This window comes from Mugil cephalus, chromosome 20 (assembly GCF_022458985.1).
Source record: "Mugil cephalus isolate CIBA_MC_2020 chromosome 20, CIBA_Mcephalus_1.1, whole genome shotgun sequence".
NCBI lineage: Eukaryota > Metazoa > Chordata > Actinopteri > Mugiliformes > Mugilidae > Mugil > Mugil cephalus.
The window spans coordinates 2,261,899-2,274,920 of NC_061789.1; the positions used below are offsets into that span (position 1 = coordinate 2,261,899).

Sequence of the window (13,022 nt, forward strand, 5' to 3'; positions counted from 1 at the left end):
AACGAGAAGATTGGATTATTTAAAATAAGGTCTCAAGAAAAACATCTTGAAAAGCATGGAGAATCGCAACATAACTTTTAATTTACTTGCTTAACATTAGCAAGGTCAATAATCTAATATTTGATTTGTATACTGGCAAACACTAATATGAAAGGGGGAAAAAATGTCAAGTGAAATGCGTTTGAAGATTGTTTCTGTTGAGACATGAGCCTCACGTGCAATTTTTCTGCCTTCACGACCACAAGTGTAATTAGCCTACATAATAATTTCAGTGTTCTATTGAGTAAATGTGTATTTACCCTTTCTATACTGTATAGTGTGCATTTTTTATATATATAGTATTCATTGCCCCTCATGTGTGACTTAAGTTTTGCACAAAATCCCTATGTTCCCAGACTCTGTGTGAGCACAAATGTCATTTTTTTAAAAATTGCGAATCTTTCTTTAACAAACACAATTAAGAGAAAATACTTTAGAAAATACAAAAGTTTTTTTTTTACTTGCTTCATCTTAGGACTATTTCTCTTTTGAAAGGTTTCATATTAAAGAAACAGGTGAAGTTTTTGTGTGGGGTCAAACCACAGTGTGATACTACGGCGGCCACAGCGACACATCCCATGACAAAAACCTCACTCCACTCCAAAAGGAAAAATATTGTGTTCGTACTCCAAGAGGGATGTCAGGACATTTGATCTTCAAAGTTACATCAGTGGCTACAGTGGTAAAGACAAATTAAATGAGCTCAGAGGTGAAGGAATTTGCTTTTTTCTTTATAATTTTTAAACTTTTCAAATGTTTGCTTCAGTTTTTCCAGGACCACATTGTTGAAGTGACGGAGGCACAAATTGTTACAATGGACTATACATCAGGTTTTTGTATGAGGGTGTTCCACTGTGCCTGGTGGGAGCCACGGTGAAATGTGGCAATACAAAAACCAGCCCTGAACTAAACCGAAGCACTGAAGCCGATAACAGAAAAAGAGGAGAAGAATCTGCTTATCTAAAGTAGCAGCCAGCGTGGAGGGGTGAAGTTTTTGTAGGGGGTTCAGTCACCGTGGTAAACTACCACACAATGATACATCCTCTGACAAAAACCTCACTTTCCTCCGTGGAGGAAATGCGGTGCACGCCGGCGAAGATGTTGTGCCTCTGCTTGCATGTGTCCAACTCAAACTGACAATATAATGTGCAGCATCCATCAAATAGCGAATGAGCTACTTCGACCAACTTTCACATGACTGAGAAGTACCAAAGTGTAATAAATGTGATTTTCAGAGGGATATATATATCACAAATAGACTGAAAATGACAAAATTTGTAAAATGAGGAAAAAATGAACTACAGTTTAATCCGCAGAGTACACACACTACTAAAGAAAGGAACAATCAGTGAACTGCGCATTTTATCAGTTAAAGGTTTTTGTATGACTGTGGGCGATACAAAAACCTGAACTATTTGCCCATGATCCAAGGAGATTATGTATTTTGATGCAACACTCAAAGGTACTGTAACCTCTGACAGTTCTTCAGAGGTTACGGCACACCCAACAGGAACGTGGAAAATGTGTGGGAAAAAAGAAAAATCTGAAAAATGTAACTTCACACACTATTATGAAAAGCTTCTATAGTTAAAGTGACAGCCAGAGTGGTGGGGGTTGAACCACAGTGCAGCATACGACAACAATGATACATGCTATAACAAAAACCTCCTTCCAATGAACGATAAATGATTTCTGTGCTCGTGAAGATAAAGAAATAAATAATAGAAGTAAACATTCTTACTGTATGTGTCCAAAGAAAAAAAAATGTTCACCTACACATCAGTTTGGAACAAAACAGTGAGCAGACGTGTAAATAGTTTTTTTTTTTTAGAAGGACACAAATAACAGAATAGAGTGAAAAATACTAAATTCGTAAAATGAGGGGGAAAAAATTGACTTCTGTTTAATTGTGGTGTCTGCTGAATACATGCAGGGATAAAATGAAACATGAACTCTATCAGTCAAAAGTAGTTTTTTTGTGCCACCGTGGCTGAATGGAACCACGGTTAATAAATGACAAAAACCTGAAGTAAAGGGAAGGCGCTCTGCCTCGAGAAAAGAGGAGATCAGAACATTTAGATCTGACACTTGAGTTCTTCAGAGTAAAAGTGGAAAGCATGGGAAATCTAGAAAATTAATTAAAAAAAGAAATAATATTAATTCATGGACTAATATGAAAATTTCCTGTATTTAAAGTGACAGCCAGTGTGGAACTGGACATTTTTGTATGGGGTTGAACCACAGTGCAGGATACTACAGCAACCACAGTGTTATATCCTATGACAAAAACCTCACTCCACTGAGTGGAAAATTATTTGTGAGGACAATGAAAAAAAAAAGAGTCGCAGTAAACATCCTTGTGCTTCCACGAAATCCACGAAATAGCTGCTGAGCCATTTCAGTTTGGAATAAAATGTCAAGCAGACTAACTTTGCTATGACTGTGAATGACCAATGTGTAATAAATGTGTTTTATTTTTGGAAGGACATAAATAACAAATAGAGTTAATAATACAAAGAAATTGCCAGAAATTAATACATAGAAGAGAAAAGAGGAGATCAGAACATTTAGATCTGACACTTGAGTATTTAAAGTGACAGCCAGTGTGGAGGGGGATGTTTTTGTACGGGGTTGAACCACAGTGCAACATACTACAGCAGTGGATACCACCACACTGTTACATCCTATGACAAAAACCTCACTCCACTGAATGCAAAATTATTTGTGCGCTGTTGAAGATAAAGAAAAGCAAATTGTAGCAATAAACATCCTTCTGGTTCCTGCATGTATCAAACAAAACTAATCTGTGAAGAATCTTGAAATAAACCTTGATGACGATGAGGCCTGTGACTGGACGTTATGAATAGCATTTTTTAAATTTATATTCACTTTCATATTGATATTTTTAATAATTCACAAGTAAAATCAATTAATTAATTAATTAATAACTGTTGGTAAACATACAGTTGTACTCACTGGCCAGTTGAATAGGTACATTAGTTAAAACGAGTGCATTCTGATATAACACTCGTGCACTAAATCCACCTTTATGATTTGATGTTGAACCTGCGTCAAAATGGTATTAATTCCCCTGGATGATGTCTGTGAAGATTCTCAGTCATCCATGTCATGGTGATCCAAAAGCCGTGGGGTGAGGTTCCGGCTGGCAGAACCAAGCTCACCCCAGACGAAGTCTGTGTGTGTTACTTGACCTGTGCCTGACCACCACCATTTCCAGTTTAATGGAGGATTCTACGGGCAAAAACATGGCTGTCCGATGGGGTCACCAGCTTCACCGATCATGGCCAATCTCTCCATGGAAGAGGTAGATACCAGAGCCCTGAACACCTTTGCAGGATCCACACCACCCACTGGTTCAGGTATGTGGATGGCACCTAGCTTAAATAAAGACAGAGGAGTCGAAAAACTGTCTGGACAGAGGAGGTGGACTGAGATTTCATGTGCCATCAATTTACAATACAGTCTTGACTTCTGTCTCAAAGACGTTTCCATACATTCACACCTTGAGACTGGAGGCTCCCACCGACAATGGCTTCATTAGAGCACCGCTCATAGGGGAAGTGGTTGAGGCAAAACAGTGCCCCCATTAAGGACAGGTGAGTGTCCACCTCTTTATGGCAATTAGTCGCGCCAGTTTCTGGTTCTTACAGAAGTCAAGCAAGTTTCTGAGTTTTGCTATTTAAACCTCAGCTTCCCACCAGTCTCTCAGAACTAAAGAAGCAACTGGAATGAGTGGTGAAACGTCTTCAAGACCAGTTTCCCTTCTTTAAAACACGCTTTTGGATAACCTGGACGATCATTTTAGCAGGATGTAGTTTGTACTAAAAACTACAGTGTGTAGGATGAAAGTGAATCAACAGTTATTTTAAAGTAATGCCGAATGTTACATTTTAAATTGGGACCTGGTGAGGTTTAGCAGCTTGTGGTTTTCACGCAACCAATCTGCAAAGATCAACATTCTCAGGTCACATACGCAAGGTTCACCTCTGCCTGAACGCTGATCGTAACTGACTTATTAAGAGCCATGAAAAAGTGTCCTGATGTTGTCCAGTGTGATAATGTTGGCAAGAGCCTGAATCAGCTCTTATGTTCTTATGCTCTAAATACATGTTTACATTTGCTTACCACTTAAGGGCAAAACACCATATATGGTAACTTCAGCAATCTTGATTTCCTACATGAAAATTCAGTTTCAATGAGTGCCCTTTAAAGGTTGTAACTGTGCATATAACAGGGGCTGGGTGTCATTATTAAATGGCAATTAAAAATAACCATTATAGTTTTACCCTGATAAACTTTTAAAAATCACAGTCTCAGAAAAGTTACTTTTTTCATACTTTGTTCATATTGTTGTTACTCAGCCACTGTTTGTGGGTCTGGTGGTTTTTAATGTCTCACAATCAAACACTTTTATGTTAAAATACTCAACAGATGTTTACTTCATCCCAATTACAAGCAGTATAAATAGTATATATGGCTAATATTTACCCTTTACTTTTGTTAGATTACATTTATAACTTATGATTTAAAAGGTAATGAAGAAAATCAGTTAAAATCAAGATATGAGTGGAAACAAATTTACAAGTGAAGCAAGGTTTTTCAAAACTACTGACTTTTATTTCTTTGCCCAACACAAGCTGAACACATAAAGTAAACATATCAGTCAAGACAACACATCGACCCATTGAACACATAGCCACTAGCCTATACAACACATGAGTGGCAGAGTTTTTCTGTGTGTGTGTTGCAGATATACTTTTTGCACTTGATGCATGTATATTGTGTTTTTCTGTCCATCTTGGGTCCACACACTTCGCACCGCTTCTTCTTGTTACTGGTGTTCACAACCTAGAATAATGAAAAGATCAGGAATTTTACTAACACCTCTCTCTCTCACAAGACATGAGTGCCAGACATGCACCGCAACAGCATCACACACTTACTTCAGGCTCTGCAGATTGTGGTTCTGTAGTTTGTGTGAATAGGGCACTAGCATTCTCCTCCTGAATCCTCCTCACAAAGGCTGCAGAGGCTGGGGTTCTGGGGACATGTTGTCTTTCCTCAATTTGTGGTCTCACCAATGCCTTTCCCAGATCCTTGAGAAAGAGGCGTCTCTTCTGGAGCTTCCCTCTGTTCCACTGTGGGTTCAGTGCCATCCAAATGACAAAGGCGTTGTATGCTGAGATGTCCAACATGTCAAAGAATATCACCAGTGGCCAGCGTAGAGTCCTCCTTTTGCAGCTGTAGGTCGCCACCAGCTTGTCCATGTTGTCTACCCCTCCTTTTGTGGCATTATAATCCATGATGATCTCTGGTTTGTGATGTTCCTGGTCACAGATTCTTCCATCCCTGTGCAGTGTACTCATGAGTACCACATTCTTGCCTTTCTTTGGCACATAGGATACCAGGGATGTGTCAGCCGTGTACGCAAACTTGGAAGACATGACAGGCCTGTTCTTGGAAGTCAGCAGTTGAGGAGGGAGCTCTGACTTGTTTTTCCGTATTGTTCCCACCATGGTCAGCTTCCTCTTTAGGAGCTCCTGTCCCAACTTGTGCGAGGTAAAAAAATTGTCGCATGTGATGTTGTGTCCTCTGAGTCCCTGAGACATGTCCATGACAACTCTCATTCCTTGGTTTTTCTCGGAAACTCCTCCATCAGGTTTCCCTGTGTAGACTTGTAAGTTCCAAGCATATGAGGAAATGGCATCACAGGCAGCCCAGATCTTTATACCATACTTTGCAGGTTTAGATGGTATATACTGCCGAAAGGGGCAGCGGCCCCTAAATGGCATCAGCTGTTCGTCAATGGTGACATTTGGCCCAGGGTTGTACAGCAGGGGGAGGCGGCGCACCCACTTGTCCCACACTGTCCTGATGGCAGCTAGTTTGTCTCTCTGCCGTCGAGCTGGTCTGTCATCTCGGTTGTCAAAGCAGATAATCCTGGAAATTATGTGAAAGTTTTCCAGAGACATTGTTGCACGGAAAATCTCTCTGCCAGTTTCTGCATCCCACAGGGATTCTGCGGATTCCCCTTTGGACCTGAAAACTCCAGCAAGGATAAGAACCCCCAAGTAGGCATGTAAATGGGTTTGGTTCATTTCCTTCCACCTCTCTCCAAAAACACGTCTTCCTTCTAAATTAGTGCTGTCAAGAATAATTTTCTGGATGGAATCTGGGATGAAAAGCTCAAAAGAAGACTTGATGTCCTGTGTGTGAGTAACTGCCATCCGTGTTGGCCCTGGTTGCATCTTTATCACATTGGCAGCCTTGCGGGGTGGCTCTTTTCTTGGGCGAGAATACCATTCAATTTCAGAATTTTTTGACATCCATATTTCCTCACTTGCTCCATGCTGACTGTCTTGTTCTGGTCCCGGTGCTGGCTGCTGATGGCTTGGTGCTGTGGCTCGTCTTCGTTTTAGAAATAGCTGATGCTCAATCTCATCAGCTTCTTCAGAGTCACTGTCAGACTCTGAATTTTTAGAAATATGATCCTCAAATTCTGAAAGCTCTTCTTCTGAATCCTCTCGCTCTACATCATCATCAAAAACTTCTCTCTTTTCCAAAATCAATTCCAGGGCCCTCTGTGCAGAGAACCTTTTGACCATCTTGATTGGTTGTGATAAGAAATTACACTGGCAAAGTTATATTTATAGTGTCCCACCTCCAATTTGTAGCAGATGTGAGGAAATAAAGATTCCCGCAAGGCAGAGGGTCACATATGCGGGAAAACGAGAGCAGACAGTGTGGATGCTTGAATTTTGCCACAATGTCGCAACCTTGTGTGGGACAGTCACACTTTCTCTCTCTCTTTGTCATTTTCTCTCTCTCTCTCTCTCTCTCTCTCTTCTGGACCCACCAACCCATCATATAGGTATATATGTAAAAGAAATGTATGTGTGTGTGTGTGTGTGTGTGTGTGTGTGTGTGTGTGTGTGTGTGGGGGGGTTTTTTTTTAACAGTTTAGAGCAAGAGTTTTAAATGTAAGTAAATAGTCACAGGGTTTAATAACCATGTGTTTAACATACTGATTAGTTAAATGTGTGTTGTGCTTAATGATTGTTATAGATACTTTTAAAGGATTCATGTGAGCACAAACAGCACACATTTTTTGGACTTATGGTTGACAACATCTCTACTGGTTAATATTTATGTAACAGGAAGCAATCCTTCACTGCAACAGGTGCTTCCGCATCCACTGACACTGTGGACTGAAAGTCGAAAGCTGATAACACATGAAAACACATTTCAGCAAAGCAGACAGAAGAGAGTGGACTTGTATGTGCAATATGAACAGTCAAACACAATGTATCTGAAACCATTTGCTCACAACAGCACATTTGAAACCAGTTGAAATCCTTGATGTTGATGATTACTGTTTAAGATTGTACGAATGTGTTTTATCTTATTTTGTTATTCTGAAGTTATTTTATTTTTTTTTTGTCAAATTACTGTAAATGATCGAATGTATGTTTGCAATTTGTGCGGCTGCCTGTCTTGAGCAGGGTGCTACATTTTTTAAATCCATATTTTGTTAACAAAAACTCTAAATATATGTATATTTCTGTTCGTTGGCATTTCCAGATTGAGTCATCCAGATTCCAAATCGTTAGCATTTATTTATTGTGAACTAAAAGTGCTCAAAGGCCAAAGAGTTCAAAAGGCCAAGGCCAAAGATTTAAAAAAAAAAAAAAAAAACTATCCTAAATTAAAAGCGAAGAACCTCACAGTGTGGCCTGAGTGTGGCTGATGATGGGGGAAGGGCAGATCCTGTATATGGCAAAACAGACACAAAATGAAAACCTGACACAACCCAGAATAATCAGCGAGGGGTAAATATAAGTCTTCAGAAACACAGCTGAAGGCGTAGCAGCTGCCGGTGTTGTGGCCCATGGATGACAGTGAGCAGTTTCTTAGGGATAAAGTCATGAGATTCAACACCAGAAAGAAGGATTCAAAGTATAGGATTCAAAAATACTTTCAACTGTAAATGCTGTACATGTCAACAGAAGACATGTCAAAGCATCAGAATCATTGCTTGTGTTGTTGCTCTTTTTGTTATTTTGGAAGGCAATAAATGACTTTACTTAAAACAAAACTAATCACGATGTCCTTTAATTCTCACATAAAGAAGGTGACCAGGACTGCTTTCTTTCACGTGCATAATATTGTCAAAATTAGGAACATCGTCTCTCAGAGTGATGCTGAAAAACGACTTGATGCATTTGTGTCTTCCACGCTGGATTATTGTAACTTATTACTGCCTGGATCCAAATAGCCTCCAACTGATTCAGAACACTGCACCAAGAGCACTGATAGGAATTAGCAGGAGAGATCATATTTTCCCAGTTTTAGCTTCTCTTCACTGGCTTCCTTTAAAATCTAGAATTGAATTTAAAATCCTCCTCCTTACCTGCAAGGCCTCAAAAGGCCTAGCTCCATCATATCTGAAATACCTCATAGAACCATACTGTCCCAACAGATCACTACGATCTCAAAGTGCAGGTCTACTTGTGGTTCCTAGAGTTTCTAAAAGTAGAATGGGAGGTAGAGCCCTCAGCTATCAGGCTCCTCTCCTGTGGAACCAGCTCCAGGTTTGGGTTCGGGAGGAGGACAGTCTCTACATTTAAGGTCAGGCTTAAGACTTTCCTTTTTGAAAAAGCTTATGGCTAGGGCTGGACTTAACCATCCCTTAGTTATGCTGCTGTAGGCCTAGGCTGCAGGGGGACGACTCACTGAATGTCCTCGACTCTACTCTTCTCTTCCTGCCCTCTAACCTCATATAATTTATTTTCTATTACTAACCACTGTGTCTCCCTCTCTCCCCTCCATCTTCTTGTGAGGGTCTCTGGTCTGGAGGCTGAATATCTGACCTGTGGAGTTCTAAGCTAAATCTGCTGCTGTGGCCTCATCAACCAGCCCAGTCTTCATGGTCTGGAGTCTGTGTATCAGACCTGTGGAGCTCCATAACCTACATCTGTCCCAGTCATCATGGCCTCCTCCAGTTATCCACTCCTACCTAGATGAACTATTCACCATCCTGCACATGAATCCTCTTATACTCACAAACTGTCATATAAGATCAATCATTAGCATATAATCTAAGTGTTTCCTTCAGCTCAATGTATGTATCTATGACAGAAGTTCGTTTATCTTGTTTCTCCTGCTCTACTTTTCTCTCTATCTTCTCTGTTTCTACCCTGCTGCCCTTCAGCAGATGTTTCCTCCATATGAGCTGGTTCTGCTCAAGGTTTCTTCCTGTTAAAAGGGAGTTTTTCCTGCCACTGTTGCCCTCAGGCTTGCTCTGGAGGTTTCAGACCAGTTTTTGTAAATCGTCTTGAGACAATTTTTATTGTTATAAAATTAGTATTAGAAATTGAATTGAATTGAATTGAATTGAATTGAATTGAATTGAATTGAATTGAATTGAATTGAATTGAATTGAATTGATAATCAGTCTGTTGTGGCCAGCACACTGGATAGATAGATAGAGATAGATAGATAGATAGATAGATAGATAGATAGATAGATAGATAGATAGATAGATAGATAGATAGATAGATAGATAGATAGATAGATAGATAGATAGATAGATAGATAGATAGATAGATAGATAGATAGATAGATAGATAGATAGATAGATAGATAGATAGATAGATAGATAGGCCAAAGTATTAGAACCCAGAACCTTCTAGCTGTGAAATAACTTTACACCTTTTCACTTCAGTTACAACACAGAGCCATGTCACATGCATATGTTCTCAGGGGTCTATCAGGGGTAGACAAAAGCAGCAGTACAAGAATCTAGTGAACAACTTTGTGTCATAGTGTGAAGCAAACCACCTTTGGCTCAACACAGCTAAAGCCAAAGAGCTGGTAGTGGATTTCCGGAGTCCCAGGAAACTTCAGCTCATAACCATCACCAGTGTGTAGAGGTGGTTTGGACCTGTAAGTTCCTGTCTCTACAGCTGTATCACAAACTGGACTGGTTGGCTAACTCAGTGTACAAAAAAGGTCAGAGTCATATCTATTTTCTCAGGAGGATAGGGTTGTTTAAGATCTCACAGGAGCTGCTGGACATGTTCTATCAGGCTATTCTTTCTAAGCTGTGGTGTGCGGGGGAGGCAGCACTAAGAAGAAGGACATCTCACACAGAAACGCACTGACTGACATCAGTGGCAAACACAAGGACCTTGAACAAACTCATCATGACCAATGTCCACCACCCTCTGCACGAAACCACAGTCAGAGAGAGAAGCCTGTTCAGTGACAGGATGCTGTCATGCTCCAAGGACAGGTTGAGGAGGACGTTTGTCCCTTAGGTCATAAGAGTCTACAATGCCTCCTTGTGAGGAAACCACTGGACTTTGGTCATTGCTGCCAGTACTGTATATTGTTTTACACAGCATTATATATTCATATATAACTTATATATCTTTATATCTGTTTCTATGTGATGAATCTATTGTACCCGAAATTCACACAGGATAAACAAACTATCTATCTAACAATCTAATCGAATCAAATCAAATGTATAAACAAGTTACTATACTCTTAATCTTAATCTTATACTTCATGGCCAAAACAAACCAGTCAACATGTACGGTGCAGCTTTTGGTTAATGCATGATGGGAGAGCAAGCAAACTCCACGCAGAAAGACAAATTGGAATCCAGAACCTTTGTGGTACCCACCACACATGAATTCTAATATGAAATGTTGATGTCTTTAAATGTAGACAATACATGAAAGTGAGGACTTTAAATGCAAAACCGATCTGTTATTATCATCAAGTCTCGATGCCTGAATCAATCTGTTTTTTATGACCTCCATGCTGCAGGAGCTGGAGGCGACACGGTGATCTGATAAAGAGGAAGTTCTTTCTAACTGCTGGTGGTAAATTTTATGTAACCCAGACCACAGGAAGTGGATATCACAGGGGAAATAATATAAAATAGCACAGAGGGAAGTGCATTGTCTGTGAATGTTTTTCTGAGTTTAAACTGAATAAGTATTTGTATTAGTAGCACTGCAAATTATAACACTGTGACAGCTACTTTGACTACTGGGGGAAAGGAACCCAAGTCACAGTGACTTCTGGTAAGTAATAATCAGATATATTTTGAGTGAAGAGAATTTGGTATTTTTTACCAGATTTATCATTAAATGTGTCTTAAAGTGTGGATGCAAACTACGATTTGATCTGGAGTGAAAGATCTGGGTAACAATGAGGTATATTCAAGGGTTTATTGATTTAGTAAAATGCTGAATCAGTTGGCACAAGCTGTGAGATATTTTTTGTACTAAAGTGCTATTGAAGCATGTGACTGTGCTACTACTTTGACTACTGGGGAAAAGGGACCATGGTGACCGTCACATCAGGTAAAAAATAACTTTTCTTCCTCCGTAACAACAAACTTTGTTTGAATTTTACATTTTAACATTGAACTCTTCAAGGTGCTTGTTTTGGTATGTTGAATGTGTTGAGATATTTCACTGTGACGATGCTTTTGACTATTGGGGAAAAGGAACCACGGTGACCGTCACATCAGGTAAAAAAAGCATTTCACCTTTGTGTTAAAAAGAACAAAATCATTTGAAGGTTTAATTCAGAATTTTTTAAGGTGTCATGGCCAACGGCATCTTTAAAGTCCTCGTTTTTGTATGTTGGGTCTATTGGGTTATTACACTGTGACGCTGCTTTTGACTACTGGGGAAAAGGAACGATGGTGACCGTCACATCAGGTAAAAAGAAAAGGTTTTGTCTCCATGTAGACGTTTTAGCCCTTTGTGGCTTTAGTGACATCTTGTTTGGTTGTTTTTGTATGTTGGATGTGTTGAGATGTTGTACTGTGACAATGCTTTTGACTACTGGGGAAAAGGCACAATGGTGACAGTCACATCAGGTAAGTCTATAAAATTATTCCATTGAAATGTGTCATAATCTTCCAACTTTTTTTTCTCAAAAACTTTCTGTTAAATCCGAATTTGCAAAAACCAAGAAAGAAATGATGAATCATCAGATAATGATAAAATAACCAACCACGGCTAGTGTTTAAATCGAAGGAGCAGGTTTTTGTATGCAGTGGGTAATAATTTGTTATACTGTGACTATGCTTTTGACTACTGGGGAAAAGGCACAACGGTCACCGTCACCTCAGGTATGAAATTTTATGATTTCCAATTCCAAAAAGAAATTTCTAACTACGCCATTAAAATATTTAAGATTGTTTTTATGTGGTTCCAAGTTTTGGCCATCAATATTCTGTGGCCTGACTGTGAGACAGTCAAATGAAAATAAACTGTTTGGCTGTTTAATCACCTCTGACAACAGGTAATTGTATTTCATTTCTTCTAAATTTTCCGAAAACCAAATTATACGACATGAAGTATTAGGATGTGACAGTAAAGAGTTTTTGTGAGAAGTGTGGATAGACTTTCTTAACTGTGACAACTGGGGTTTCGACTACTGGGGAAAAGGCACCATGGTCACCGTCACCTCAGGTATGAAATTTAATTTAATTATTCCCAATTAGAAAAAGACATTTCTAACCATGCCATAAAAAATATTTATACTAGTTTTTATGTGATTCCGAGTTTTGGCCATCAGTATTCTGTGGCCTGATTGTTAATCTGTCAAAAAAAAGTAAACCATTTGACTGTTTAATTAACTTTAACAGATAATCATATTAGATTTCTTTTAAATTTCGCCCCAAAAAATAATTATATGACATGAAGTATTAGGGTTTGACAGTAAAGAGTTTTTGTGAGAAGCGTGGATAGACTTTCTTAACTGTGACAACTGGGACGCTTTTGACTACTGGGGAAAAGGCACCATGGTCACCGTCACCTCAGGTATGAAATTTAATTTAATTATTCCCAATTAGAAAAAGACATTTCTAACCATGCCATAAAAAATATTTATACTAGTTTTTATGTGATTCCAAGTTTTGGCTATCAGTATTC

At 39.2% G+C, this 13,022-nt stretch overlaps 1 protein-coding gene across 1 annotated transcript; it reads right to left on the minus strand.

The window, feature by feature from the left end:
• Window positions 1-4,762: 4,762 nt before the first annotated feature.
• LOC124997822 (piggyBac transposable element-derived protein 4-like) lies at window positions 4,763-6,665 on the minus strand. Its single transcript, XM_047571829.1, has 2 exons — window positions 5,004-6,665; window positions 4,763-4,908 (listed from the first exon to the last, which is right to left on the minus strand). The coding sequence occupies exons 1-2, from the start codon at window positions 6,663-6,665 to the stop codon at window positions 4,765-4,767; spliced, it is 1,806 nt and encodes a 601-aa protein (XP_047427785.1). The 3' UTR covers window positions 4,763-4,764.
• Window positions 6,666-13,022: the final 6,357 nt, after the last annotated feature.

Bases quoted from the DNA above. Each gene is read 5' to 3' on its own strand.
- LOC124997822 (XM_047571829.1), bottom strand. From the start codon at position 6,665: ATGGTCAAAAGGTTCTCTGCACAGAGGGCCCTGGAATTGATTTTGGAA. The intron at 4,909-5,003 runs GTAAGTGTGTGA...TCATTATTCTAG, and splicing joins CACAATCTGCAGAGCCTGAA to GTTGTGAACACCAGTAACAA.